This window comes from Galendromus occidentalis, unplaced genomic scaffold (genome assembly GCF_000255335.2).
Source record: "Galendromus occidentalis unplaced genomic scaffold, Mocc_1.1 scf7180000077191, whole genome shotgun sequence".
NCBI lineage: Eukaryota > Metazoa > Arthropoda > Arachnida > Mesostigmata > Phytoseiidae > Galendromus > Galendromus occidentalis.
In genome coordinates, this window is record NW_003805179.1 from 661440 (window position 1) to 689278 (window position 27839).

The window sequence follows — 27839 nt, forward strand, 5'->3', positions numbered from 1 at the left end:
AGTTATGCGGAGGCTCACAAGGGGAGACCCGCTCGGCACTGACTGACTCACTGAATGAATTAATTCCCTTCTCGGGCTGGGACTTATCGTCCATATAGATGAGCGAGAATCCATCTTTTGAGGGTAATGGTTGCGGATCGTATATCCCTATCATGAGCGAATTTTAGCGAAGTGATCAAGAGAGTTACTAAGGCCAGCGCTCCCAGGGATCGTCTCGGTTCTGTTTCAAACTTATCGGCCTTCCTCCACCGAATGGTTTGTGCTTTCAAAATGGGCTCTCGATTCCGGAGGAAAACCGCGATTCTGCTTTCGCTCCTCGATACGCTTCAATGTCTCCTTGGGATTCTTTTGGACTCCGACTCGAAGCTTAAAATGAGTCTCCGATTCAGAATTGAGTATCCGTCTCTCGGGGACTCCGATCCGAGCGCGTGAAGATTGACCCTCTTCCTTGATCGCTCGGAGCCCCAACACTGTCTGCAAACCTCATTTCCTCATACAGGGAGCTTGAAATTCGACGGAGGGATCCCTCCTTCGCTCCAGAGAAAGGAGTCGGAAGAAACTTCTCGCCTGAGACATCCCTCTTTTAGTCAGACGCAGCTTTTTCCACAGGATGACGGTTAGCGGAAACACGCAGACAACCTCCCTGCAGGAGTTGATCGCGCGCTATCGAGGAGACCGGAAGCTTGTGCTTGTAATAGTAGCGGTCGCACTGCTCTTGGACAACATGCTCCTCACATCTGTTGGTAAGTCCCCCCTGTCACGCTCGAGACATCCCACAGATAGCCTGACAAATCATACATTTATGGGCCGTCGGACGCTTCATATTTCTCGGCGGAGGCTCGAACCCTTGCCGTAGTCAACTCTTCCGCACCAACGGCATCGCTAGTCGGATGATTCGTGGAAAAAAGCTGAAACTTCGATTTCCATACGGCTCGTTCCTGACGAGCGGCCGCCTGGCTAGGCGCCTAATACATAGCTCCATCTCGTCTCTCGCTGTATCCGTTCACGAGCAACGGTCTGCGATCCTACTGAACTTTCGTACCGCCGGGAGCTTCGGGTAGATCCATCGGATACGGCAGGAAGATTCGATTCCAGGACGACAGGTGGGGTCGGATTCGTCCGATGAGTCAGGTTTCTCGGTCTCACTCACATACACAAGATTGACCTCGACCTCGGGAGGCTGAGTGAACTGAATGGATATCGACGTGATCACAGACCCTAAGAGCTCGAGGTCATGGACGGCTGCGGTTTCTCCAGGAGGTCTTCATACTAATTGAGGCCTTGATGTGCCAAGGAGAATGTCTGCTTTCTCTGCTGACTGATTGACTGAGTCGGTCGGCGACTCGACCCTCCGACCAACCAACCAACCAACCAGCCAGCCAGACAGACAGCCACCAGGGAACGAGAGAGCGGACCGCAACGGCGAAGTTCTGCGCTGTCGGCTCTTCACCGCGCAGGCTGATCGATTCCCGAGGAAGAATCTGCCTGGGGACTTGTGCGAGGAAAATCACCGTAGGCTGGAGCCAGGACTCAAACGAGAAGCTCCTGAATAGAAAATCCGACGATGCGCCTCGCGCGATGTGAACTCAACGCTGGCCCAGGTTTCGCACCGGATCAGGTGTTTTCCAAAAATAGGAACGCTTCTTCGGTCGGATAAGCCTTCCACAATAGGCTTTCACCGCGGCTCAGTCGTGCTCATGGGAATGATCTTGGCAGTTCCCGTTCAAACGTGTGGAGCTCTCAGGTGGCAGCCTGATGACTGGAATCTGGGACCGGGTCTGAAAAATGTCCCCTCTCAGACGTGCAGCACGATCGAAGAACCTTCCCCGTGAGGAAAACTCGAGAGAACTTCTCGACACCGCGTAGAGGAGTGAACGTATTGAGGGAAGGGACAATGAGTTTGTAGACAGGGGAAAGAAAATGTTAGAAACCCGACCGGAGGGAACGCGAACATCAAATCGTGTGCAAACAGAGGAGACGACTTGCTGACAGTCAGAGACCTGTTCAGAGTCCATTCCACGAGGAGTCGTCCGACGAAATCGATTCAGAGGGAACTCGAAAGGGCACGAAAAATAGATATTGCTCCGGGAGAAAGAGCCGATGCAATGTGTATACAACGCATCTGACGATCTATTCCAGTTCCAATCATTCCAAATTTCCTCTACGAAATTCACAAACGTGAGCTGTCGGAGCAGAATAAAACCTTAGAGATCATCACGCCGTCACCCACACCGAGAATGGTATCGTTCTCTGCCGATAATGCAACAGATCCGGGACCGGATCTCATAAATCATGTGATAAAACCCACCCGACCCGATGTCACGTAAGTTTAGACTCGATTCGAGGGGCCGAGAGAAGGGGTGTACAGATATCCAGAGAAATCGAGTGGGGAAACTCTATCGAGCGAGAACGGAGGTCTATGAGTTCATGACCATGCTTTAAGGTATTAATTTTCCAGAGAATACGGATCCGGACGGACTCTTGCTCCTCCGATAGATCGGAACGCGGCATCGGATGAGCTCCGTAAACAGCGACAGGAGGAAGAGGACGAAAGACTCCGTCATCGACTGCTCGAAAACGAAAACGTGGAAGTGGGTCTATTGTTTGCATCGAAACCGGTCGTGCAAGCCATGGTGAATCCGTTGGTCGGAGAAATCACCAATAGAATAGGATATACGGTGCCCATGTTCGCGGGCTTCGTCATCATGTTTCTGTCCACATTAGGCATGTACCCATGTTCCGGGACGGGATTTCGAAAATCAATCGTGTTCGCTCAATCGCTCGGGCAGACGATGCGAAACCGGACTTGATCGCTTCGAGCTATCGTCGAGCTGCGATCTAAGGAGCTTTTATCTCCACAGTGTTCGCGGCTGGGGCTTCCTACGGTACGCTGTTCTTCGCGCGAATACTTCAAGGCGTGGGATCTGCTTGCACATCCGTCGCGGGCATGGGGATGCTGGCCGATAAGTTCCCTGACGATAGGGAGCGCGGCAACGCGATGGCAATTGCGATGGGCGTCGGCTTGGCCCTCGGAGTCATGATTGGACCTCCGTATGGAGGAATCATGTACGAGTTCGTATCGAAATCCGCTGCTTTCCTGGTGCTAGCTGCTGTGACCTTGCTGGACGGCCGTAAGTTGAAAACCTAGGGCCCAGGTGGTGCATAAATTTTTCGAAATCACTACCGTGGATTCGTGGACGTTCCCCAAGCATCTGATGCAGAGCGATTCCCAAGCATCGGGCTCTCTGCACGTAACTCGTATGTCTTTTACAGTGCTCCAGCTTGCTGTACTCCAGCCCTCGATAAGTCAAGGAAACATTGAGGGTGCTTCTCTGGGAGAACTTCTGCGCGATCCTTATATCATCATCGCCGCGGGGGCGATAACGTTTGCTAACCTCGGAATCGCTGTGCTCGAGCCGTCATTGCCTCTCTGGCTGATGGACACGATGCACGCCCCAAAGTGGCAGCAAGGTTCGAATTTCCACGTCAAGGAAAAAGTTTTGGACACATTGATGAACATACATTCACCGTCAACCGAGGGAGCGCTGCGCTGAAATTGATTCGATGAGCGCTTTCCGTGAAGATTCCCCCTCCCCCAGTCTGACAACCCTTCACGCTGTCACCGATCTTGCAGGTGCTGTGTTTCTACCTGCGTCTATATCGTATCTGATTGGCACGAATCTTTTCGGTCCTCTCGGTCACAAGCTTGGCCGCTGGCTATCCACAATGGTCGGCCTGATCATAATAGGACTCTCACTCCTATGCGTAAGTGCGGTCGGCGAGCGAGGGATCGGAGCTGAATAACGTGAGCGCTCGCACCCCACAAGCACCGAATTGAGGGACGCCCCATGCTTTTCCAGATTCCGATGGCAAAAAATGTGAATCAGCTGATACTGCCCCAAGCAGGAATCGGCTTCGCTATCGGGATGGTGGATTCCTCGATGATGCCTATGCTCGGCTATCTGGTGGATATTCGACACACTTCGGTGTATGGCTCGGTGTATGCCATCGGAGACGCCGCTTTCTGTATGGGCTTTGTTCTTGGACCTCTTATCTCTTCGAGCGTCGTGAAAACGTTCGGCTTCAAAACGTAAGCATTAATCATTCTCACCCTCTAAGCTAAGATTGTTGTTATCCATCTGAATCTACAGGATTTCCTCAGTTGATTTCGGATTGAATTCGGAGGAGCCAAATTAACGAGGCTTCCCCTTTTCCTCAGGCTTGTATATTTGACGGGAGTTGTCTGCATCTGTTATGCACCGTTACTGATGATGTTACGGAGCCCACCTGCAAAGAACGAAGACCGGGTGAGTGTAGATGTCGGCAAGGTCCTATACTTTGCAGCGAAACTCGCAAATCCATGCCAGGATCGAGGGCTCGAATCTATCTGACATCGGAATCTCGAGATGGTCGCATGTTTCGGGTTTTTGCACGACGCATTCACTCTCTCTCTGGAATTCCAGTCTCTCGTCATGGGGACGACAACACTTCGTTATGACACCTACACTAATGAAGAATCGCCCGTCGAAGAAACGAAACTATCGAATCAAAACTCCGCCGTTGTTCATTGAAACGTCATTCCTCACTGGCCTCAGTAGCATCGAAATAGGATTAACTTCCAGTTAATTAGCCAATTATTACCCCTGAACTTTAGACCGACATCGTGTAAGATGACTGCGAAAGCGTTTCATAGCGAAACATGTTTATTCTATCGGTAAGGTGGGGAGTGTCGAGAGGTACACAGGTCATACAGGAGGAAACTCTGCAAGGATTGGGTTGCACCACTTGGATCGTTGAAGACAGAGAGTGATATGTTGTATGATTTTGATTAGTATAGTACCCATATGACATTGAGGATATGCTAAAGCGATTATCACAGTAATAATCATTGACTATTATTCTTATCGTAAGAGAAGTTTGTCTAAGCAAGACTAACTATGGCCTTTCCGTGCCTCATTCTTCTTCGGGATTCGACGTGATATTCCACTCCCGACTAGTGGATAAGTGTGAGAGAACTCTTGTTCCTTCGCTCACGTGTCTCAGAGGAGTCGACTCCTTGATGCTTACGTACCAAATGTGAATATCATGATATTCTGGAAGTATTTCCCGAAAAAGCTTAGTTAGAGTGATCTCACATCTACAGTAATAATATCGAGCAGTAACCTCGACGATGAGCTGTCTAGAATGCAGAACTCCATAGGTAGATGGCAGCGCGGCTTGACCTTTTGCGAGTCCAGACTTCTACCGACGCCCAAGGACTCCTCGGACAGAAATAAAGGTTCGCTTCTCTCGAATCGGGCATCGCATTCATTCTAGCATCGAAAAGACGGTGCTTTTGGGGAAGCAGTTCGCCGAGTCTCGTATTTAGAAGGGAGAAACCTAGTGTTCAAAATCTCGAACGACCTCCTGCTTTTTGGAGAGGCGGATTTTTATTGAGACAAGGTTTTGTACACATTACACATTCCAGTATTCCTCAGCGTCTTTGGAATCGTATAGAAGAACACCACGTCCCTGTTCCTTAAAGAGATGAGCTTGACGCTGACTCATGGGAATTCACTCTCGGTGCCTGCCCGCTTGGGGGCTGGACAAGCTCACCGAGCGGAACTCTCGCTGATAGGAGCTCTGATGAAGAGAAGCATGGGACGACGATATCATCGATCGTTGAGTCGCTCTACGTCGACTTCATTGCCTACGGTGTTTCTAGAAACGCCGTCCGAGATCAGCGCCGCATTCTCGAAATGTGATCCTTGCGACGAGTTGAGCCTTGAATGAGAAATTGAAAAGTTTTGTCCGGATCGAGATGACGCAAAGGTGTATGCATAGGGACATCCATGAGAGCATCTCTGATATCAGAGGAGGTTCTGCATATCCTACCTATCGTATTCCCGGAAATCGTCAGTCGCTGCATACACCTGAAGGCAGAGTTCTCCCAGGTGAGTGAAGGCTGCCCCTGCCTTATTGAAGATTTCTCCAACCTGGAATGCAAATTCGAATCCTCATTCGATTCTTGTCGAAAAGACACCGAAGCAGCTCGAAATCAGAGGAAAAGGCTCGAGACCTCAGAGTCCGCGACACGAGCCGAGTTGCCTCAAATCGACACAGGTTTCCCGAAGAGATCGGAGATCCGCAGAGCCTGCGCGAAGTCCCGTTTTTCGGAGGAGCTCTTCTTGAGATCTCGCCCGCTTCGCTGTCAACTCTTCCGGGAAAGGTCTCCGCGACCCAACTCTGATGGGCAGGATGTATTTCGCCCCACATCGAGTTAAGTAATTGAGCTAATGCAGCGATCAAGAGCCCCAGGCGATCCCATCCGATTCTCCGCACGGAAGAGCCTTCTTTTGGCAATATTCGATTGCTAGACAATCTCGCAAAAGAGCGGGAAACTCTGACCAATCATCAGACTGACTCCTGTGCGAACTAACAATAAAATGGAAGCCGAAGTTCCATCAGGGCACAGGACTGAGAATGTTAGCGCTCGTCGGGTCTCATCATAGTAGCTGAGGTACAGGAAGCGTCCCGGAGGCATTCGAAAGCTCCGAACTGAGCTCCATGACGTGACTGGAGATTGAACCCGAGCTGCAATCCAGTTCGCGCTCCAGGCAAGCTTACACTGAAGTCGAACTTGAGCTCAACTGAGGCTCATGCTCGACTCAGATCCGAGCTTCCGGATCGGTGATCAAGAATGTATGAACAGGCTGCTCGTGAGGAGCTCTCCTCCGGAGGCTGCTCCTTCAGCAAGTTCGCGCGTCGCAGCGGTCAAGTGATGGAGCAAGCGATGCCGATCAAGCTCCTCTCAGGCCTCTCCTCAAGGATCCCTCTCGAAATTCCAAAGGATTCAGGACTCGGGAAAAGGTGAGGGTCTCCGATCCCTTCGCATGGAGCGAGCAGGCATCAGCTGTGCGAGCCAACTTCCCTGCGATGTGAGAGTCGGCACTAAATGTTCCTATTCTTGTTCGCACTCACTTTTGCCGCTGAGTGTTCCGAGCTCATACTTCTTCCCCTGATATGAGTGAGTATAGAGCTCCAAGCGAGACGAATCGCCTCAGAATCACCACGGGAATAGATGCCGGTAGAATTTACCAATCTGGCAGTGCCTCAGTGACGGGGTAATAGCATCCGTCCGATCACGAATTCCACAATGCTCCAAGGCGCAGCGATAAGCACCTCATATGGTGATTTATCGTTCAGAAGTACGGGTAGACTGTGACGATTGAGGCTCAATTAAGACCGCTTCCTTTAACTCCATCCATACGAGACTAATACTGAAAATTGTTTACTTGGCGCTGATGATGATGATCTCTGCTCGAAAACGGGAGTATTCGGGGGTTCTCATCGAGACATCATACACTTCTCTTTCCAAGATTTGCCGGAGAGGAGGGGATGCTCGTTATGCTAGAGGATAATGCTCCTTGTTTCCGCAGCCCTGTCCCGAGCCCTACGCCCAGAGACTCCTGAGACAAAACGTCAGGGATCAGAAGACGACGCCATGGGGGCAACATGGTATGCGCGGGACCGGCGTCGATCGTTCTCCTTGCAGGGGAAGATTACTTGGAAATTGCGTAGAGAAATTCCCAGACAAACAGCGTCCAGGATTGTCAAGAATTGTTCCACGATTTACGAATTCCCGTGAGCTGAATTCTACGGCTGATGGTGTGTCGTCGGGATTCGAGCTGCTCGAAAGTGAGCAATATCCTGTTCGTGCGATGGTCTGCAGACATTGTCCATATGGTTTCGTTTCCGTCTTGAATTCTCTCCCCGATATTGCTTGAGAGCATTGATGATCTGGTTAGACCACACGCTCCCATGATTCGGAAGTCGAGACTTTGGAACATCAAGGTGGATTCGATGAATATCTAGACCATCTAGTCCACAGGGCCTATCGCGGCTAGACTTATTGGATGTCAGACATATTTATTCATTTTGCATTAATTCACAATTGTACAGAAGTTTACAAAATTATGAGTGAGCCAACCTCATATCGCATTTCCGGAGCTCGTCCGCAGGGTGTGCACGGGCGAGCGACGACCACATCGATGGCGCAGCAAATTGGCGTGCGCTCCGCTTCCGAATACACTATCGGGGGGTGATTCGGCGTTCAGTTCGAGTCGTATTCCAGTTTATGCGTTTCGGTTAGCCCCACCACGTCCACTTCGCTCTCCGTTGCATTGAGCATGTTCAGCGTGATATCGGCCGACGTTTGCTTCTGCTGGGCGAGTATCGTCGCAGCGAGGGCTGCTTGTTGCGAACTTTCTTTCTTGATCGTGACAGACGGGCCTTGTTTCGTGCCATTGTTCGGTGCGATGGTCTTTTTAGCCGGCAGACTAGCGGTTTCCACAGCTTTCCTCTTCATGTTGGTTTTGATCTGCAAACTACGATCGGGAAACGTTAAACTCAACAAGCCATCGAGAGAGCGAAAGAATTATAAATCGATGACGATGATTCTACATTCGACGTCCTTGCTCTTCAAGGCTCCATCCGCTCGACTTACACAGCACGGCTTTTTATACACTCGGAGAGTTTCTTCAGATCGTCCGAAAACCGTCGGACCGCTAGTCTGAGCATTTCAATCTCTTCTTCCGTCCACTTGCCCCTGGAAGTTCCAACAAGAATAATTAGAATCTGAGTAAGCTGGCGCGTCCATCGCAAGGGAACAATAATTACCTATAGCAATATAATAGTATCGGCGGGAGGAAGTTGCATTCGCCCGCTCAGCGAGGAAGAGCGACGCATCGGTCAAGGATAATTAATTGGCGGATAATACCGTATTCTCTCTTATAGTGGGGCACTCTTTTTTATTCGGGCACTCTCCGCTAGACGGGCACCTTTTCGGAAGAAGAAAATATAGAAGAGCACTCTCTATATACAGGCACTCTCTATTGGAGGAGCACCTTTTTGAGGAGGATAGAAAATGATCTCCTGAGAAGTGCTCCTGATTGGAGAATGATCTGATGATTGCTCCTGATTTCTTGAGAACTCCACGAGCTGGTTGGGAAATGAACGGGCACGCTCTACACGGCAGGCTATGGGCTGTAATCCGTTCTCGGGATGTTGAAAATATAGAGGGGCACTCTCTAATATTCGGGCACTCTCCAATATACGGGCATGGTTCGGAAGCTCGAAAAATAGAGGGGCATGCCCCACTATTAGAGGGAATACGGTAATCAATTCTCAGGCTGCATTCGATCGCGGGATCGATTCCTTGAATGGATTCTGTTGTGGAAGGGGGTCGTCAATCAGCAACGTTCCTCTGTAACGCTACCGCTGGAGATCAGAAAATCCATTAGCGCTTCCTCCCAGCTATCTCACGGGGGAATCTTCAAGTTCTCCTGATGGATGGGGTGCAACCATCCGCGCGGTCCAGATCATCATGTTTCTAAATTACTCCATGCGGCATCTATGAATCGGCGCATCGATGAACCCCATCTCGACTCATTCAAGTCTCCGAACTCTCCCTTAAGAGGAGAAATTTAAAATCCGGCTGACTACTAATCGTTTTTTAGGTCTCGATTTTCTCGGCTCTCGAATTCTGGACGTCTTACCCAACAAGGTTTTGGTCGGTGTTGGAATACAGCTGTGTCGACAATTCTCCAAGTTGCGAGAAGGCGTTCCCCGCTGCCGTAAATACGTCGCCAACCTGTTGGGAAACCGTATGATTTTGGAGAATCTGAGTATCGGTATAAGTGGTATTCGGATCTTTCTATACGTTCTCGCAGGGAGTCCCAAGTGTCGTGCCGATTGAATCTCCCTCGCATTGACCGATAGCAGTGAGATCTCACGGATACTTCCGCGAACCCATCGAAATCACTCCGAGAGTTTCTTCTCGGTGTTCTCCAAACCCAAATAAACATTGTCCCAAGTTGTCAACAGAGCACTTCCCGAGATCCGAGTCGGAACACTCTCACGGTTCCCTGTATTGTCTGCATTTGAGGACTCTCACCTTGGCGGCGATCTCGGCGTTGTTCATGCCGAAAACGAATGCGTTTCGCCTGTTATAGGCGAGTATTCTTCTGCTTCTGACAAATCCTTCTTAATCGCAGTCGTAAGTCAACGGTAGAAATCAACCACTAAACCCGACCCCGTCCTACAGAAGTGGCGCTGGATGCGCCGCTCGGTGGCGCTGGTGCCGATGCGCCGTGCCGGGAGCAGACGAGCACCACAACCCTGATGATCCCTTCGAGCTAGGACCCGGCTTCGTGGGAACCGCGCTCCCTTGCGGCTCTCCCGTGACATGGTGTAATTATGGGGAAACGCGAAAAAGCATCTCCCGAACAAAATCTGCGATTCTACATGTTTGCGAGGCACAAGCGGCACGCGGCGCGGGTTCAGGGTCGGGCAATGATATTTCCGCAGAGACATGGGAAACTAATGACAGCGCAGCGCGCGAAATTGATCGGAAGGCTCATCGCGCGACGGAATCATTCCGAAACTGACAGAGGTCCGTTTGGGATGACTAAGAGCGGCGGAAACGTAGACGAGGTGTTCTACGTAATCACCGTTTTTCGGAAAAGTCGAGGACATGTGATATTTTTCAAACCGTCTTCTACGGACATGGTAAATTTTCCCAATCTCTTCCTCTGTCCCTCGGGGGCGGATATCATTCTCCAGGATCACGGAATCCCTAATGAGGTATACATAGAACTTCAGGATCGACGAAGAAGCGCTTACGAAAACAGATCAATAGCGGAAGCAGCGGGGGAAGGGCATGGCGCGAAGGAGGGGCGAGTCGGAGTACGCCAGTCTTCTCCTGCGTTTTCCAAGAGCGGGAAAATGCCTTACACGTGGTTCCTGCAGGAATCGATGGTGAGGATTTCGCGACCCTCAGAAACCTGGCTTCTCTCAAGCTTCAGAGACAGTCTGCCCATAGACTGAGGCTATCAGCAGCTGTCGATGGAGCAGGGAATCGCTCCATGAAAGATGGAGCACCTCATGCCGTGAATGCATCAGAAACGGAGAGAATATCTCCTGGAAGAGGCTTGTCTCATACCCAGCTTTGACCAACGCCTCGGTTCAAGTCACGGTCGCCGGAGCGATCGAGCGCTCATCTCCGTAGGAGGACCCGACTGCGATCATTGAGAATATTTTGTACGTACCTAATTCAATCCGACACGTGTGCGGGCCACGCATATCATGGCGTGCCGAGAGTTTTTCCCTGTGGAGTCCACTGAGTACGAAGTCCATCGCGAGGATTCCAGGGTTCCACGATCCCATCGATCTGTGCCAATGATTCGCAAAGCTTCATTGGTTGGATGATCAAAAAACCATCTCGGCTTTTTGCATGGAATGCATGAATTTGAATTCCTTCGACATGAATTGAATCGCTCAGCTTTCCTCCGGCGACGTTCACCTGTGCTGGATCTCCCAGGTCTCCGTGAGACTCGACGACACATCCGAAGGGACCGGGGCAGTGCTGCGCGGGAGATGGAAATATGGAGAATTGATGAGTCGATTAAATCGATTGTCGCCACCAAATCGAAGCATGGGATTTTCTTCTCGGGAGTCGAATCGAATGGCTTTGAGATCGATATACTTCGGTCGATCCGAGATTTCGAACTTCCCTTTCAAAATAAAATCCGCGGATAACCCTACCCTGAGGTTTTCTCGGGACTTGGGAGCAGAGGGAATCATCGCTCACTGTCACGTTCGTAAGGCCTTCCGCGTACAACGGTGTCCATTGTTGCGATTGAGAATTCATCTGTCACCAAAAGAACCGACAGCTGTGCGCTGCGCTCGTCGCAGGAGGAATTTTCCTCCGAAAATTCGGGAACACGGTTCATGCTGAGTTCCCTGCGTTTCGCTTGGATGCGACCGCGAGACTCGACTGGTGCCTGAGGCGTAATTTCAACCTTTCCAAGCCGAATAACCAGCGGAGATGGACCCCGATCCTGCAGAGTCGCATGCAGACCGAAAATAGTTCGATGCAATTGAATAGATCCGGGAATAAGCACTTTCCCCGTTTCCGTCCTCTTTGTTGTGACTTTCCGACGAGCGTGTCTGAAGGACAGCTTTCGACGGTCCGGAGAAACACTGACATCCATTTCATATCGTCGCCTACAGAGACCCCCCGAAGCGGAACTTGTATACATGAAGGAAAGCGACGACTGTGTGAGATGTTTCTCTTCAAATTCCTTGCTCGCTGCGAGAGATTCTCACGTACACCCCTGAGACTGCCAGCGATGAGCGAAGCCGCTACAGAGCCCGAGGGCTTCGGCCCTCGAGAAGCTCCCGATCGGGAACAAAAGCGTTTTTTCCCTCCCGGTCGAGTGTTCCGAGCTGGCCCGCTGGACCACTGTTCGAAGGCTGACGTTTTTAACAGAACGATGAATCGCCTCTGGAGCATCAATTATTCATGAGACCTTCATTCTCAACTTCATATCTAGCTCGGCAAGACTCGACTCGGGGGCTTCTCTTGGCCTGTGTCCGCGCAATATTCGACTTGGAGGCATCCAAACGACGGAAAAACTTCACGGAGGTAGTGTCATGACACTACCGTGATAGGACGTGAAACGCCTACGCCAAATCGGTGAACAAAACCCAGCTTTTTTTCATCATTATAAAATCTGCCACAAATTGCCACAAATAATGTTGATGTGATCCGTTTTCTTCCCTACACAAACTTGATAAATTAGAGCTCTTATAAATAACTGATGAATATGATGAATGCTTATGGAATTTATGATTCTGCCGCACTGTTGAGACTCATATCTTCAAATTCGTCATTACAACCTTCGGCTTCAAAGCATCCTCGAAGCCTAGCTGTATTTGCGTCGTTCTCTGCATCGTCAATGACTGTATTGGTTGTTGAGGAGAGTTGTCTCGCACCGTTATAGCCACGAATTTGGACGTTCCTGATGATGACAGCCTGCCCTTCTTTGCCATCAAGTTTTCCCACAAACTCTGACCAAACGCCAAGATTGATCATTTTCATGGTGTCATCCAACACTGTTATCGTCTGTTTTTGCCGATTGGTTCCATCGCGACAGTTGAACGATTGAACGCGACGCACAATCAAGGAACATCTACCGCACAGCTGACCAGAAATCGCTCCGTAAAAAACGATGTGCATATATGTATATGATCAGGATGGATAAAATACTAAATCCTTCTAAATAAAACATTCTTCGGAACTTGAGAGCCTGATCGTCGAGTTGCGCAGGGGGACCAAAGACACTAGCTTTGGCTTGTAAGTCGAATCAGCTTTGAAATCCAATGTTCATAGGCTCTGGAGACATATTCATCAAGGAACCGCGGAGATTATCAGTATGATTGGAAATCGGGTCGTAAGGGCTCTTAACGTTCTCAGAATCATTTCAAACTCGAATAGAAGATTGGCCCGTAAATTGTCTGCCGATCAATACATCCCGACAAAAATTCTGTGCACAATTAAGAAAGTTCTAGCCTCTCAAAAGCGGCGTTAAATCGTTACATGAAGGACGAAGTAAATTGAACGCGCCCCCCTAGTCGAAATTAAAGACGTTTCACGTCGAAAAAAACGCGCAGGTAGTGTCGACGCTTGCTTCTGTTCTACGATGGGAATGACTAGGTCCTTGTACCAAGAACGGAGTCACCAACTAGATATATTTCCAGGATGATTACTCCTTATATAGCACTCGATACGAAACTCGTGACACCCCCTCTCAACATTCAACAGACACCAAGTCTCCTCCGACAAAACTTGAACTTTTCCCTTTTAGATATCTCAAGATTCGTTTCACCAAAGTCCTGTGTCTCTTTGGGGATCTGAGCAGAAGTGGTTTGCCAAGCTAACAGCAAAGCTGATGTCTGGACGGGTTGTCTGAGATATGAATATTAGGCCACCGACGGCTCCACGGTAGGGAGCATCAGCCGGGTCCTCTTCTTCTGATCGCTCCGCGTACCTCGCAACCGGTTCCACGGCGGTCTCGACGGGATTACAATCAGCCATCCTAAACCGCTCCAGAAGTCGTCGAATGCTCTCGGTTTGATCAAGCACAACAATCCTCTCTTCAGGTCTTTGCAAAATCTTGATGCCATGGCAATATTGAGCCTGCTCTTAATTTTTTATCGGGAAGATATTTCCCAATTCCATGACGACCTCGGTTCGCAATCCCGCATCATTTGTGAAGATCAGAAAATCGTCAACATAAATCGTCAGTAAGATAATCTTGGTTCCGCTCGATAACCAATAACAGCATCGATCGGCACTGAACTCGTTCAGACCCAAGGATCCAAATCCAAGCGGATTCTCGAGGAAACGAAACAGCGTGGAATGAGGATGCCTCCAGAGGTCGGTGACGCCCATGATTCGGACTTGAATTTGCATCCATTCGAGCGGGAGCGATTACCTGTATCGGAGCATTCGAGATGATTCGACTGTTCAGTGTTTATTGCTAAGGCCGCTCCGGAACTCCGCTGAATCGGCGGCTTTAAAAATCGTCGAATCGTCAAACGATTCGACGTATCGTTTTCACGTCAAAGAAACACACACAATTCATCCCCTAACTCCGTCGTTTACCTAGGCGTTCACCGACTCAATTAAATATGTAATGAGGAATTGGCACGAGAGGTCGTTCAGATCAAGCCCGCCGGCGTTCTTTTGGAGTCCTAATTAGTTTCACCGATTCCGAATACATGTACACTCGTGGCGTTGGTCACCGCGCATACTCCGCAGGAGTCGGCACGCCGCGGGGCCCTAGAGATTAGACGCGCTATAACTCATATTCTTGATCAGATTTGATGCAACGCTTAAGCGTCTATACACTATAAATAGCCGCGGTGCCTCCGAGCTGATAATCCCGACATCACTGATTCCGTGCGGTTTTAATCGCAGCGTCTTTGCGAAATCCTCCTGCTGACTTCTCTCAAGTAGACGGATAATAATTATTCACCGAGTATCATACGAGTTCTCTGATCTACCCGGAGGAATTCTGTCCGAGGTCGTAGTGAAGGACGGTGCCTCCGTGCACTGTGCGTGACTCTCCCAGGAGCTTCTGCAACGCATCCTTGGCTGGCAATCGAAAAAAAAAACTATCATCAGAACTTTCTCATTAGTTTTTGACCAGCCACTCGGACAGCAAGCAACTAATTGGACTCGGACCAAGAGGAGGTGATCTCTACCTACGTGTCTAGGCACGAGGGCCAGACGAGGTCGGCCTCTCGATCGATCGGGAAAATAAACTTTCAGGGAGAACTTCCCCCGAGGGAATTCCTTGAGCTCATTTTGGACCGTCGACAACAACTCCACAAGTCTCATACACTGTCCAGGTGTCCTCTCGGAGAAAGCGGTCGTCAGGCAGAAATCTGAACTGGAAGACTCCTTTCTATTTCTTCTCTCGGATCCGGTTTCTCAGAAGCGTTCCGACGTTCCCTGTTCGCGTTTCTCAAAAAGAATCTTCGCGTCAGACAGGACGCTGCGTCCGCAGTATCGCGGCGTGAATGAAACTCAACGCCAATGTATGGCCTGCCTGCTTAGTAGGTCATCGAGGCTGGAGACCCAGTTTGCACGAGTCTTCCGTCGCCGATCGTCTCGCTTTTTGGAGGAGTTCCAGACGATCATATGGTAGTCACGGCCACGAGGAACGGCGTCCCGATAGCTGGGAAATATGTACAAAGAGTATGGCAAAAAAAGAAGACGACTCCTTGAGTCCTACGTGCATCCGGAGATACGTCTCCTGCGTCGGAGGGGAGGAAGTCCCCCGAAGAAGACACCGAGAGCGCAAGAGCGAGAGGAATTGATGGGAATGGGCGCGATTCCCTCCGAACGAGGGAAATTTTCCTATGGAACGGGCGCGTCGTACAAATTCCAAAAACCCTAATGCATTTCTTATTGGGCTGTCTGAAAACAGCCACGAAGATTACATTCTCGAAGGTTCCAAAATCAAGAGGGAAATGCTCTTCTTCCGCATACAGGAATGTGTTCACCAAAGTTATTCTGTTTCATCAAAATCGTCGATTTGATTTCTGGGACTCGGGAAGTATTGATAAATGACATTGTCTGCAGGATCGAGAATGGCTCTCCAGTGGGGGGTTCGGGCTTTCCTTCCGAAATGGCGGGGGAGGGCGACGAAGTTATGGCTTAAATTGAATTGGAGGAAATCTTGTTCCGCTGCAAACAGGCCGTCCCCAGAGAGGGTCAGCAACCCGGAGTAGCAGAGTCGAAATTGCTCCGTAGGAAGTCCTTAGAACATGGGTTCTCAGGTCGTTAGCCTCCGTGCGGAACGTTCAGTTTCCCAGTTTCTTCGCGCAGGGCGGCAATTCATGCGCCAATGGTGCGGAGAAAGGAAAGTCGGTATCGCCAGTATCCCTGCGGATGTAGAGCCATCAAGCTTGTCGCAGAAGCTTACTGGAAATATCCATACATCCAGGCTGATCATACGCGTACAGGAACGATTTCTCAGTGCCTTCCGCACACGGATGAGCTCGAACAGGGGTGAGCTTGTCAGGCTCTACTTGCGCTCCGCTGCGCGTTGTGAGGCGCTGAATCTGAAGCCACTTATAGCCTAATGGCCTAAGTTCGAGCGATCCGTGAATCACATGCAGATCAGCCTTAACACGGTCAGGTCGGATCGTGCTAGAGGTCGCTGATCGCGATCCGGCGGCCGAAAAATTGAAATCTTCCCCTGATTGGATGTACAAACATGTTCGGAGCCATTGCTGAAAAGCTTCGAGAACTTCCATTGCGACCTCGAGCGAGACGGGCTTATACTCCGCATCATAATCATTGTGGAAGAACTCGTCCAACGATTGGACTTCTTTTCCGCTCCCGCTTTCCGGCTTGGAGCTCTCTCGCAAGAGCCCAATGTGGAGCCAAGATCTCGCCCCAGATTTTCTCCGAGTTCGGGTATCCAGGAACTCGTTTTAATTTGTAGAAGAGCGTGAACGAGGGCTCAGCTTGATCTGAACCTGGTTGAACTCGTTTGATTTCGCAGCCAAAGACCTAACGTGATCTCGCATTGCATGCTCAAGCGATTCTCGGGAGCTCTCACTCGAAGCTGTTCGAAAGTATTACCGAAATCTGAGCGGCGCGCATGGGTGAGCGCCGTCAAACACGGGCGACACATTGCTCAGCTCAATACCCGTTGCTCAATACCCCATAATCGTTCCACGGTGACGCGATGAACAAATGAGCCCGGGGGAAGTTTCATATATCCGCTAGTGGCGATAATCCTCTTTGGAACTCAATATCACGAACCGATGAGCAGAGCTCTTCGTTCGATTTTGAGTCGCGACTTCCAGATTGTCTGAAGGGCGATTCCGTTCATCACCCCTCGAGCTCCTCCTGGGCGTTCGGGCCGTAAGAGCTTATTCGTCATGAGGCAGCAGTCAAGAGTTGACGCTCTACTCTCGATTAGATCGCTGACCACAGCAGGGAACGCGCGCTATGGCAACAAGGCGCCACGCTGTCGACGCCCATGTCATTTCCGGAGCGCGCACGATCCTTGAATGCCGGAATCCTACATCGCGGGTCGAGGGGATTGACCCGATAATTATTACTGACTCTGATTACCGAGGAGGGACTGCGTTCGATCTCCGTATGAATGGCGAGGCTGAATCGAGTTCGTCGACGGAGAACGACAATCCGTTGCACTGATTAAATGAATGTCAACAGGAGGATTGATGCAGATGACAGGAGCCTATGATCGGAACTCTCCCAGGCGACGGTGAAGTTACACAGAGCACTATTCACATGAGCCAACAGCATCAGATTGATGTTGTCCAGGGGCACATCCGACACCGCTCGAAAAAAACCTTTCCGGGAGCAGCATAATCGTCAAACGAGCAATTCTCGCTGGTGGGCGGGCGGCCTATCCGACGAAGTGTCGCGCACCGATGGTCGCTTGATGAATAGATCCAGCATCGACTGCTTCCTGATGGATGGAAGATGTTCGTTCGGCTGTTGACCTCAGTCGGAGAAAGCTGTACATAGAAGTGCTTTCACGGTGTGACCGAAAGCTGTTAGACAGCAAGAACTCCCTAACGTTCTGGCGTGCGTACGTGCGGCACCTTATTATATTATACATTCCCTATTATTCCATGCAAATGAGCTCCTCGACAGAGTCGCAGCTGAAACAACAAGCAGGCCGTAAGACTCGACTCGTTCGTTCTCGGTCAGTGGGCCGAGTTCCGGATAGCAGTAGATCAATCCCTACAGACTTAAGGAAACGATTCGGCGGAATCCAGCTGATAGGCTTTGCGGGTATCAACGGATTAGGCGGGACGACGAACAGCGCGACGGTCTCGTGACGCAGAAAAGCAACAAGCTCTAGTGGACCATCTACGCGACAGGAAAACAGCGCGCAAAGGGGAGAATCATGCGTGCGTTTGAACTCGACGGGGCAGGTTGCGCGAATCAATGCTTCCATTTTTTGCATATCCATCATCGAGGGGCCGCCACTCAATTCAAACGCGTTGATCAGCTGTACGATGCTCGAGCGTACTCCGAGGCCCTGTGACAGAGATCAATGAGCTTAATCGACAGAGTTACCAGAAGAAGAGACTATTGCAATGCGGCGATTCATCGATCGATGTTCGGATGAAATCTTGGAGATTCAAACATGGAATCATTGAACTTGACTGTCCGCCAGAAAAACATGCTTTGAACGCTTCGAACGCAAGATCATCCAAGTGATGTTTATGAAATGGAGATAGCGCTTCTCTGAGTTATCTCTGCAAAAAACACGCAGAGCAGGTAATTGCTGCTCTCTATTACCCTCAAGCCCAATCATGCAGAGAAGATTGCGCATCTATGGGAATGATGCCCACCTTCATCCACTGGATCGTGGTTTTAGACGACGCAGTCAACGTGAAAGGCGTCTGTGGTCTTTAGCAGCTCCAGCATCGAATCTGAGTGTCATACAAGACTTAAAAACTGGTTTGAAAATAAAACTGTTCTGGAAGCTCACCCCCCAAACTCACCCATCTCCCCACAAGTCACGGCTCCACGGATCTGCTGGTCGGGTCTTTACTTCCTCAATTATTTCGATGGATCTTGTTCATACGAAAACGTCTTGGAGGGTTAGGGATATGAATAAAGGCGCTTCGGGAAGACGGATTCCTGCGGAAGCTACCGCTCAGCTATGACGCGATGGTTGCGAATGGTCGGGTCAGATGTTTCCAGAAATCCGGATCCTCTATCACCATCGATGACCGTGCATGAGTTTCACATCACAAAGCGATGAGTGGCAGAGAACCATGGATTCGGTACAGAGAATGTGGGGAACCACCGATACCGTTTGTTCACAAAGATTGCCACATTCCAAAACTCATCACCGTGGTTCATTCTTTGTCATCAGCGCGTATAACTTATAATTTGCAGGCTTCATACACGGGAAATCGAGAAATCACAAAGCTTTTATGCGCAATCGGGTACCACAGCCCAACCTCTCCATGGCAGAGAATATCGAGACTCGGAGGGAAGCAGAATGAACCGGAATGATAGACCGGATCTCTGTTAGCCTCGTGTGCAGCTGAGCTCTCTTGGCTCAGCTCATCCTCAGTTCGTCAAATTTTGCGTGACAGGGCTTTTGACTGTATGTCTCCCTCAGGCCGAATAACTATTCGAACCTTGAGGGATTCCTTGACCTCTCACACAGAATGCCGACGAGCTTCGAAAAAGTCTCACCACTCATCATCAGAGGAATCTCCCATTCCCATATTTTGCAGCCCTAAGCTTCTAACTAACCTACTGATCAGACAGTGAGCGACGTCGGGAGAGGCTCCTCATGAGCACCAAGTGCGATGAAGTCAGCTCGCATGAGCCGTAAACGGACCAAATAGGAGATTAGTTGCGCTTTTCCATCCCTCCCACAAAGAACGATGAGTGACGGCTAGGTCCGATGATCGTGCAGAGCCGCTACGACGCCGCTCGCGCGGGAGGCGGTGTGGGATCGATCCCTGCTGCCGGAAAAATATTCCTTAAGGAAACGCAGGTACTCGGCCTTGATCCTCCTGGGTAAGTTTGCTCTATGGATCCGTCCTCGGAAGCAATGTGATTTACAAGTACCCGGGACTTTGAACCTTGGCTGTGTGGTTCAGCCCGGAAAAGTTTTTAGATCCGAAAATCTGAAACTTTGCACCTCTCGAAATTGGACCAATTCTCTTCCATATTTATCGTTTGGTGTTGATGCATTCCTAGAACACTGCGGAGACTTAGTCGAGATAAATGTAGCCTTCCGTTGGCGTCGTTCACGCGAGGGACAGTAGCGTAGTAAAGGACCCGAATGGCGCTCGTATCAATCTCGCGACGTCGACCATCGTCGAAGCAGTCTGCAAGACGACCATCGAGGCACGTCTCAGGCTTCCGATGTCTCACGTAGTTGATCACGATCTGCATCGCTCACAGCAGCGATACACAATGAGCAATTCGATGCTTGAAATTATCTCCCTGATGATTATTGCATACTGCGAGAGGGTCTCGACTTCCTCTGTGGTATGAGCTTCATTCCGCTTCGTGAATAGGAAATTTGAAGGGATCGCCTGCTTTACCTAGTTGACCGGGAGAAGATCCTTCTACAGTGGTCAACGAGAATTCTCGAGCCGCGCATCGATATCATCTGCCCGAATCGAGCTCTCCAAGTGATAAGTGTCTGGTGTCGAGTAACTAGGTAGAGGCTGCTGGGATCAAACACACAATGACAGTTCGATCACAAAGCCAACACTTTTCCTATGAGAGCTCGATTTGTGACAATCAGTCGTGGTCGCTGGCCGTAGCAGTGCTTGAAAAACGATTGCTTTCTAGACGGTCTTGCGTTTTCCGATGCGTTGCGTCTAGATGAACAGAGACGCTCCGTGACAGCGATCGCGCCGACGGGAACTCGTCCCTCGATTCGGTCGGAGCTAACTACCGAGATCTCGTTCTCAGTCAGCATAAGAGAGCGCTCGTCCGTCAACACGAGTTTGTCGCGGAAACGAGACCTTTTGCTTCCTCGGCCGGCCGTTGGTGTATCTCGATAGCAAGCATTCGGGTGCAGTGCGGAACGACTTCTCCCGGAACAGCTGGCAGACTGGCCGCCGGTGCTTGTTCGCTTGCCTGGATGGCTCGTCGGTGACTGGCTGAGAAACTCCAACATGCGAGGGCAGCAACTAAAGAGAAGACTCTCCGAATATGAGCCTCTGGAGCCCATAGCAGAAGCATCCTTTGAGATGATGGTACAAAAACGGTGAGAATGTTTTTCGCAAAGATAGACGTCGAGCGCCGTTCCGTTTCGTATGTTCCGGTTGCCCGGATGCAGGATCCGGAGGGTTCTTCGAGTCCAGGAGCTTCACTGTCAATGGCGGCTGACGCTCTGGTAGATAAAGTTGTGAGTCGATACGGCCGGCTTTGTGTCTTGTGTCACAATTCATCAATACCCGTCTGACGTCCGGCTGTCAAGTCGGAGCTCCCATTCATAGGATATTGATCCTGATTATGAGTCCGTCGGAGATCGGGAATCTCCATTCATGAGTAGTAGTAAAGACCTTCGCCGTGGGCCCGCACAGCAGACCCCACCCCTAGAAGATCCCCCGAGATTTGCCGGTTCTAGTCGCGACCGCTGCGTAGGTACGCTCGAAGTCGTCGGAAGAGCGAAAGTCTCCTGGAGAGACCGTTGTTGTCGCTCGCACGCCATGCCTGAATATCCTTCGAGAGCCGTTGTACGATATTTTATTCGTAAAAACATCGCTGTGGACTCGGGTTGCAGTGCACAGCGATCCAATCGCTGGAGTGTTTTTCTGAACAACTTTGGAGTAGTTTTCGTTGAAGTTTTTATTCTGTTCGTCGCGCTGCTCTGTCCAAGGAGAGAAAAAAACGTGAGCGAACAAGGAATGAAAGTTTTCCGAACTTTGAGGAGTTTCCTCTTACGCTGTCGAGCATGGTTGTTTTCATCCCCGCGGATCCTTCGTGTGGTGGCTTCCCTTGAAGAAAAACCCGATGTCTTTTGGGGAAACTCGCGGGAGAACGTGGGAAACCAAAACACAGAACGACTGCTGGCACTGTGTCCGCCTGCTCAGGGACGGAGACCCTCTGTCAGGCTCGACGTATGTCGTCGATGACATACGGTATCGGCAAGGCGAAACGTTCCCACAAGAAGTCTCATGACTCATGATTGTACTTGTTCCAATTTCACAGTCGGAGGACAGGTTCTCTCCTACGCGAGTCGCGTCAGAACGAATTTCCGCTATAACTTACGACTTCTTCCTGATGTTTTGGTCAATTTCTCGTAGACCGTACGGTAGAACAAGTTCGCTCCAATGAGCATGCGTTTGAACTCACCGTTGTTGTTGGCACCTCGCGGTCGTTTCGATGAGGTTATATGTACTACAACTATTCATTGGATGATGGACTCGGACATCGGTCGCTGCAAGGTCCCTTCACGGTCCCCCGCCCGGGATTGATGAATGTAAGACCGAGACATTCATGCACGAATTCGTTCATCATCCAGGCTCAAGTCTATCCGACGCTACAGAAAACATCTGAAATGGACAATTGGCTTGGTGATCCCGATGGCTCTTAGCCCTCTGATGTTCTCAGACTCGAAGGTGAGCAGGGGGTTCCCCACTGAAGCGTTCCGATCGAGCGACTCTCTCGTTCGAGCTGTTTTCATCAAACCTATTCCGAGAGATCCCCGGAGGAGCCCTTCCTGTTGCGGCAGGATCTCACACGGTGTAATAAATCGAATGTTTCTTTTCTTGAATAAAAACGTGGCTTCCAGGAAGCACGGTGTGCGTACGCAATCCTTCTAATGGCTCTGTATTGGATGTTGGAAATTCTTCCTCTGCCGGTGACGTCACTGATACCCGTGTGTCTCTTTCCGTTGCTCGGGGTCATTTCCACTTCACAGGCTTCGATGCCCTACATGAAGGTATGCTAATATCTCGTACATTCTTTGTCGATACTCTCCCGGCACAGGGATTTCCCCTTTCTCACGCGGGACGCCGCTGAGCACAAAATCCGTCACAAGGACCTCCGGAGGAGACAATACAGAAGCTTCCGGACCGAGTAAAGCTTGCTTAGTCCCAACCCTCGTTTTTTCAGGACACTATCATGCTGTATCTCGCGGGTATGATCATGGCCGCCGCGGTGGAGAAATGTAATCTACACGACCGGATCGCGCTAAGGATACTGATGATCGTCGGCGCCAAGATGCATTGGTTAGTGGATCTCAAGAAGCGTCGTGTTTCAGCGTATCGAGACAATTCATGGAATCGAGAATCGTACTTGCGGAGGAATGCGGAAAAACGGAGGATCGTATTCGTTTTTCTCCGAGGATTCATTACCTCATTAGTTTCTGAGGCCGCGGAGAAGCTCCCCGAGAATTCCGCGAGAATCCGGGATTAGAGGAAGGTCGATCCAGAATATCTGACCACGAGGAGGTAGGATAGCAGGATCCAGCACTTAGCCTTATCATTTAACTCCTGGCGGTGATAGCTTACGAGGAGACAAACGAGCGGGCGCCGGCCCCGGTGGAAGATATGCCCCTGGTCGCAGGGCCGCTCGTATCCTCCGCGGGGGCAAATCGAGTGCTGGAATGCCATGAAGGAGCCTCTCGGCGGCTTAGGACCCCTCGGGGCTAGCGATAGACCGCAGGCATCTCCTCGAGATACTCCCCCGGCGGAGATCCCCGAGCGGTGACAGGGCGATTCTAGGGTTAGCCTGGTGCGATTCCCGGCTGGTGTTTGGGAGTATTTCGAATATTCCTCGGAATATCCCCTGATACATCGTCGGAATTGTTACCAAATCTATAAAATACCATCGGAGAGAGAACTTTGACGTTTACGAGAAAATTGATGCGCAGAATCCGAAATTCTGCCGAACCTAGTTTTTATCCTGCCGAGGTAGCCCGTCGGACCCTCGGCTCAGGATTCAAAGTGCGGGAATGACTTGAATCACGAGCTTCGAGGAGCTCCCGCCACTCTTGGTGTCGAGAACACCGACGATCCGTATCTCTCCTCCAATAGACGTTAGCACGGATGCCTTGGATCCTGGCGGTTTAATAATGTTGCTACAGTCTGGGTTTTCCCTCTCTAACCGCTAAAACCATATCCGAAGCAGCGTACTGCTGAAGAGCTCAACACATCATCAACTCATCTCGACGACACCGCTCCGATCATTATATGCAATTATACTCGCGGCCAGCGATGGCTCAGAGATAGATGGCGGCGGCGTCAAGCACTATGAGGGTTGAGCGGTGACCTTTCCGCTGACGGAGCGCCAACGAGAGCTTTGAGAACATCTCGCTGCGGGAATTCGTGTCCGGCCTTCGCGAGTGCGAACTTCATGCGGCTTGGGGAGATTAGAGCAGACTTCGAAGTCTGAATTTGTTGCGTAGCCGCTCGCATTGAGCACGTCCTACCTGCAACGTTCATAGGTCTTTGTCGGTGGCTTCTTGTTGAGCCAGGTTTCGTGTTGCCTTCTCTCGACGGCCGGACCGGGAAATAGTTCACTGAGCTCGCTTATGCAGCTATGTTTCAGGCTGCTGTTGGGCTTCATGGTCACGTCCATGTTCATCTCGATGTGGGTGTCTAATATGGCTACAACCCTGATGCTGTTGCCGATTGTGGACTCAGTCGTCGAGGAGATCAGTCAGAAAACAGACGACAATGAATACGGTATGTGGCCTGGATTCATGATTGTGCTCGGCCTTGCTTTTGAGCAATCCCACCAAGGTTGCTTACGGAGCAGATTCGCTCGTTCGCGCTTCCGGACGGATGACTTTGCAGCTTTCACTAATTCCATCTAATCTCCGACTCCGTCTCCGGGGGCCCAGATGAAGCGCATCTAATTTGCCTAGTTGGTGCGCAGGAGCTTTATCCGGAACTTTCGGGCCGTGTTAAGTGGAACCTCACTATTGCTCTAACAAGCGCTCTTTCAAAGAACCAAATTGCCCAAGCGGTTTCGGCCCCCGACCCGCCCTCGGAAAGTAGCGCATTAGGCAGCTGTTTATTCACCGCCTTCGGATTGTTCCGGTCAATTCCATGCGCTCCTAATGTCGTACCTGAATTCCGAGATCGCTCGATGGGCCATCGTCAGAAGTTGCGTTGCTCAGGGTCTTGATCAATCACTATCTCCTCGGATGGACTCGAGAAGATATCCACAGCACAGACTCTGTCCTGGGAACGAGCAACGAATAAATTCAACGAAACAATTTCAGGAACTGTCCGCACTCCACTCAGGACCAAAAGGGACGAAACCTCGAGAACGTTTGGTCTCAACAGACCCGACTACATCTGGTGAGATTGCTCTTATGTTAATTCAATTCGGATGGATTGAATCGGCGACAAGCCCAAAACAAGGATGCGTACGATTTGCAAGCCGCGCATACAAATGAAAGTGTGACCGGAATGAGGTCAAATGCTATCTGCACGACAGACCACTCATTATGCGAAGGTTGATCCTGGAAAATTTTGACTTCGCTCCTATTCCCACCCCCGGTCTTTCAAATGTATTCTGCAAAAAATTTCCTACGGTGCGAGGACTAACGTTCACCACCGACGCCGACGTGGAAAGTAAACCGCTCTGTTTGGCGCTCCGCGAGTTTTGATCGAACAATGAAATGTCAGGGAAAAAAACCGTCGCCAACTGCATCACGGAATGCTTCTAGGAGTTGCGTACGCGGCCAACCTCGGGGGCACGGGCTCCTTGATCGGCTCGGCACCGAACCTCATTCTGTACGGAATCATGGAAGAGTGAGTTCAACCTTGATACACCCAAATCACTGCTCACGGTGAAGTTTCGCGCTCACTAAATGAGTGATCCCTAGCCGGAAGCCGCGCAGAAAAGCAGCCGGCTGCTCACGCAACCTCTTGATTTCTAGGAATTTCCCGCAAGCCAAAGTGCTCACTTTCGCTACCTATATGCTGTACAATGTTCCAGTGATGATTTTCTGCGTTCTCTTGGCCTGGGTGTATTTGTACATTGTTTGCATACCTAAGAGGTAAAGTGGACGTTCTATTACCGGGAGGAAACAACGAGGAACGAACATCCGCACGCGCTCATAAAGCAAAGCACTCTTAGCTTGAGTGCTTCGTGATAAGCTTGTTAAAGGAAAGGAGCGAACGCGCTGCGAACAAATAGCTTTTGAGGCATTCTAGCCGGAACGAGATCGATTCTAAATTCGTCAGTTCTCGCGCCGCAGGTTCAAAATAGCGATGGATGAAGAAAACGAGTTATCCATTCGCCAAACGATTCACCAGAGACACCGTGACCTGGGCGCCATGAGCTTCCACGAAGCCGCCGTCCTGACACTGTTCACAATTCTCATTGCTCTCTGGTTCTTCCGAGAGCCCCGCTTCATGCCCGGGTGGTCCGATCTTTTTCCTCATGCAAGGTGGGCCAGGATGCAATTTCAAATTCACAGTCATTTCGCAGAAATCCATCCGTGACCCGATCCGACGAGAGACGAATCGTCCTTCAAAAATTAATTCCTCTACCAATCGCAGTCTCATCAAAGACGCCACACCGGCGATCGGTATCGTCGTTCTCATGTTCTTCATACCGGCGGAGCCGATCAATAATTTCGGGGGTCCGACCTTGATTGAATGGAAGTACGCCCAGACTTATGTGCCGTGGGGAGTTCTGATTCTCATGGGCGGAAGTTTCTCCATTGCCTTGGCCACCGACGTACGTATTGAAGTGAAGCAGAGACGGGGCTGGATACTCACCGCTTATCGACGAGCTAATAAGAGATCATCTTCAGAAATCCGGCCTCTCTCGATTAATCGGCGAAAGTATAGCCCAGCTGAGTGGCGTCCATCCTTTTCTGCTGGTTGTGATATTAACCATTGGGACTGCTTTCATCACGGAACTCTGCTCCAATACCGCGACGGCCAGCGTTCTACTACCGGTGGCATCGTATCTGGTGAGTGGTCACTAAATTAGGACGGATTGTATGACAGCTGTTGTATCCGAATATTGCATTGATATCGGTCGCGAGCTATTATGGCCCGGTTACTCAGTACATGGTCCATTGAACGAGGCGATTTGTGACGTCGGCGGGTCGGTCGTTCGCTTGGTCGTACGATCTTCCATGAGTTCCTTTTTCCACCTGTGAGTCCAGGCTACTGCGCTCCGGATCCATCCGTTGAAGTTGATGATGCCCATAACAGTTGCGTCGTCATTTGCATTCATGCTGCCTGTGGCTACACCGCCCAACGCTATGGTCCACGAGCATTCCGACATGCCCATTACTTACATGGTACGTATTTGCGGGTTATCGTTGCCGCAGACACTCGATTCGGCTATCGGTTTGCGGAAACTATCCGACCTAATGTATTTCTATACCGCTCCTTTAGTTCCGACGTGGCCTCACCATGAACTTCGTCTGTGTGTTCGTGGAAATCGCTGCCATTTACACTCTGGGTGATTGGATTTTCGACCTGAGCACTTTTCCGTCCTGGGCTGAGGGCGATTCTCCGTGATCAGGGACTCGCAGCAAGCTGTATCTCACCAGAGTTATCAGCAGAACCGACGCGGGGCACAGAAAACGTCTGGATACATCGTCAAGGACGTATTTAGAATAAATGTTTCGCGACTGCGCGATGTCTCAGAAGGCGGAGTTTATTCCAGCACATGATAGCAGCATGGTCGTCTCCGGGGCCCTTGGGGAAGTGCGACGCCTAAATCCTCGAGAAGAACTTACGTCGTTCACCTCTTCGGAACTTTCAAGTTTATTAAACGGTGTAGCCGAGCAGGGTGAGATATCCGGGTCAGAAGAAGGTTCTAAAAATAACAGAGAGTTAAGTCGTGGGAAACGTAAACTTCATGAAGGGCACCCCACAAAGCTCGCAATATATGTATGCCCCAGTCCAATCCTCCGAACACGAGAAGATACACGAAATTATCGTTACACGCGGGAATCCCATTTATACTTCGAGCCCAGCAAATCACGTTC

The 27839-nt window shown here is 50.4% G+C and overlaps 3 protein-coding genes and 1 long non-coding RNA gene across 5 annotated transcripts; 2 read left to right on the forward strand and 2 right to left on the reverse strand.

Annotated features, from left to right (window-relative positions):
- The first annotated feature begins 610 nt into the window (after window positions 1-610).
- LOC100904223 (synaptic vesicular amine transporter) lies at window positions 611-4571 on the forward strand. The gene is made up of 9 exons (XM_003741709.3): window positions 611-743; window positions 2140-2323; window positions 2459-2724; window positions 2862-3131; window positions 3274-3471; window positions 3635-3765; window positions 3861-4090; window positions 4220-4307; window positions 4464-4571. The coding sequence occupies exons 1-9, from the start codon at window positions 611-613 to the stop codon at window positions 4569-4571; spliced, it is 1608 nt and encodes a 535-aa protein (XP_003741757.3).
- A 991-nt stretch (window positions 4572-5562) lies between these two features.
- On the reverse strand, window positions 5563-7303 carry LOC100898784 (uncharacterized). 2 transcript variants are annotated; one of them, XR_001951167.1, is made up of 4 exons: window positions 7275-7303; window positions 6961-7198; window positions 5875-5975; window positions 5563-5763 (listed from the first exon to the last, which is right to left on the reverse strand). It is a non-coding gene; the product is annotated as an uncharacterized LOC100898784 (long non-coding RNA). The 2 variants fall into 2 exon arrangements; XR_145403.1 differs by having other exon boundaries at window positions 6961-7280.
- Window positions 7304-7905: 602 nt separating this feature from the next.
- On the reverse strand, window positions 7906-10049 carry LOC100899074 (chromatin complexes subunit BAP18). The gene is made up of 4 exons (XM_003741674.1): window positions 9935-10049; window positions 9537-9631; window positions 8486-8587; window positions 7906-8366 (listed from the first exon to the last, which is right to left on the reverse strand). The coding sequence occupies exons 1-4, from the start codon at window positions 9959-9961 to the stop codon at window positions 8093-8095; spliced, it is 498 nt and encodes a 165-aa protein (XP_003741722.1). The 5' UTR covers window positions 9962-10049; the 3' UTR covers window positions 7906-8092.
- A 10594-nt stretch (window positions 10050-20643) lies between these two features.
- Window positions 20644-27489, forward strand: LOC100899218 (solute carrier family 13 member 5). Its single transcript, XM_003741675.2, is given in 12 exon segments — window positions 20644-21131; window positions 22392-22488; window positions 22662-22811; window positions 22985-23100; window positions 24422-24565; window positions 25510-25635; window positions 25764-25888; window positions 26096-26276; window positions 26389-26569; window positions 26646-26807; window positions 27006-27143; window positions 27241-27489. Coding segments are annotated over 12 exon segments (1638 nt in total). The 5' UTR covers window positions 20644-21039; the 3' UTR covers window positions 27367-27489.
- Window positions 27490-27839: the final 350 nt, after the last annotated feature.

Excerpts from the sequence above, each read along its gene's own strand:
- LOC100904223 (XM_003741709.3), top strand. The coding sequence starts at position 611 with ATGACGGTTAGCGGAAACACGCAGACAACCTCCCTGCAGGAGTTGATC. Across the intron at positions 4,091-4,219 it reads AAAACGTTCGGCTTCAAAAC|GCTTGTATATTTGACGGGAG; the intron begins GTAAGCATTAAT and ends CCTTTTCCTCAG. Across the intron at positions 4,308-4,463 it reads CTGCAAAGAACGAAGACCGG|TCTCTCGTCATGGGGACGAC; the intron begins GTGAGTGTAGAT and ends CTGGAATTCCAG.
- LOC100899074 (XM_003741674.1), bottom strand. The coding sequence starts at position 9,961 with ATGAACAACGCCGAGATCGCCGCCAAG. Across the intron at positions 8,588-9,536 it reads ACCGACCAAAACCTTGTTGG|GGGCAAGTGGACGGAAGAAG; the intron begins GTAAGACGTCCA and ends TGGAACTTCCAG. Across the intron at positions 8,367-8,485 it reads TGTATAAAAAGCCGTGCTGT|TTTGCAGATCAAAACCAACA; the intron begins GTAAGTCGAGCG and ends TCCCGATCGTAG.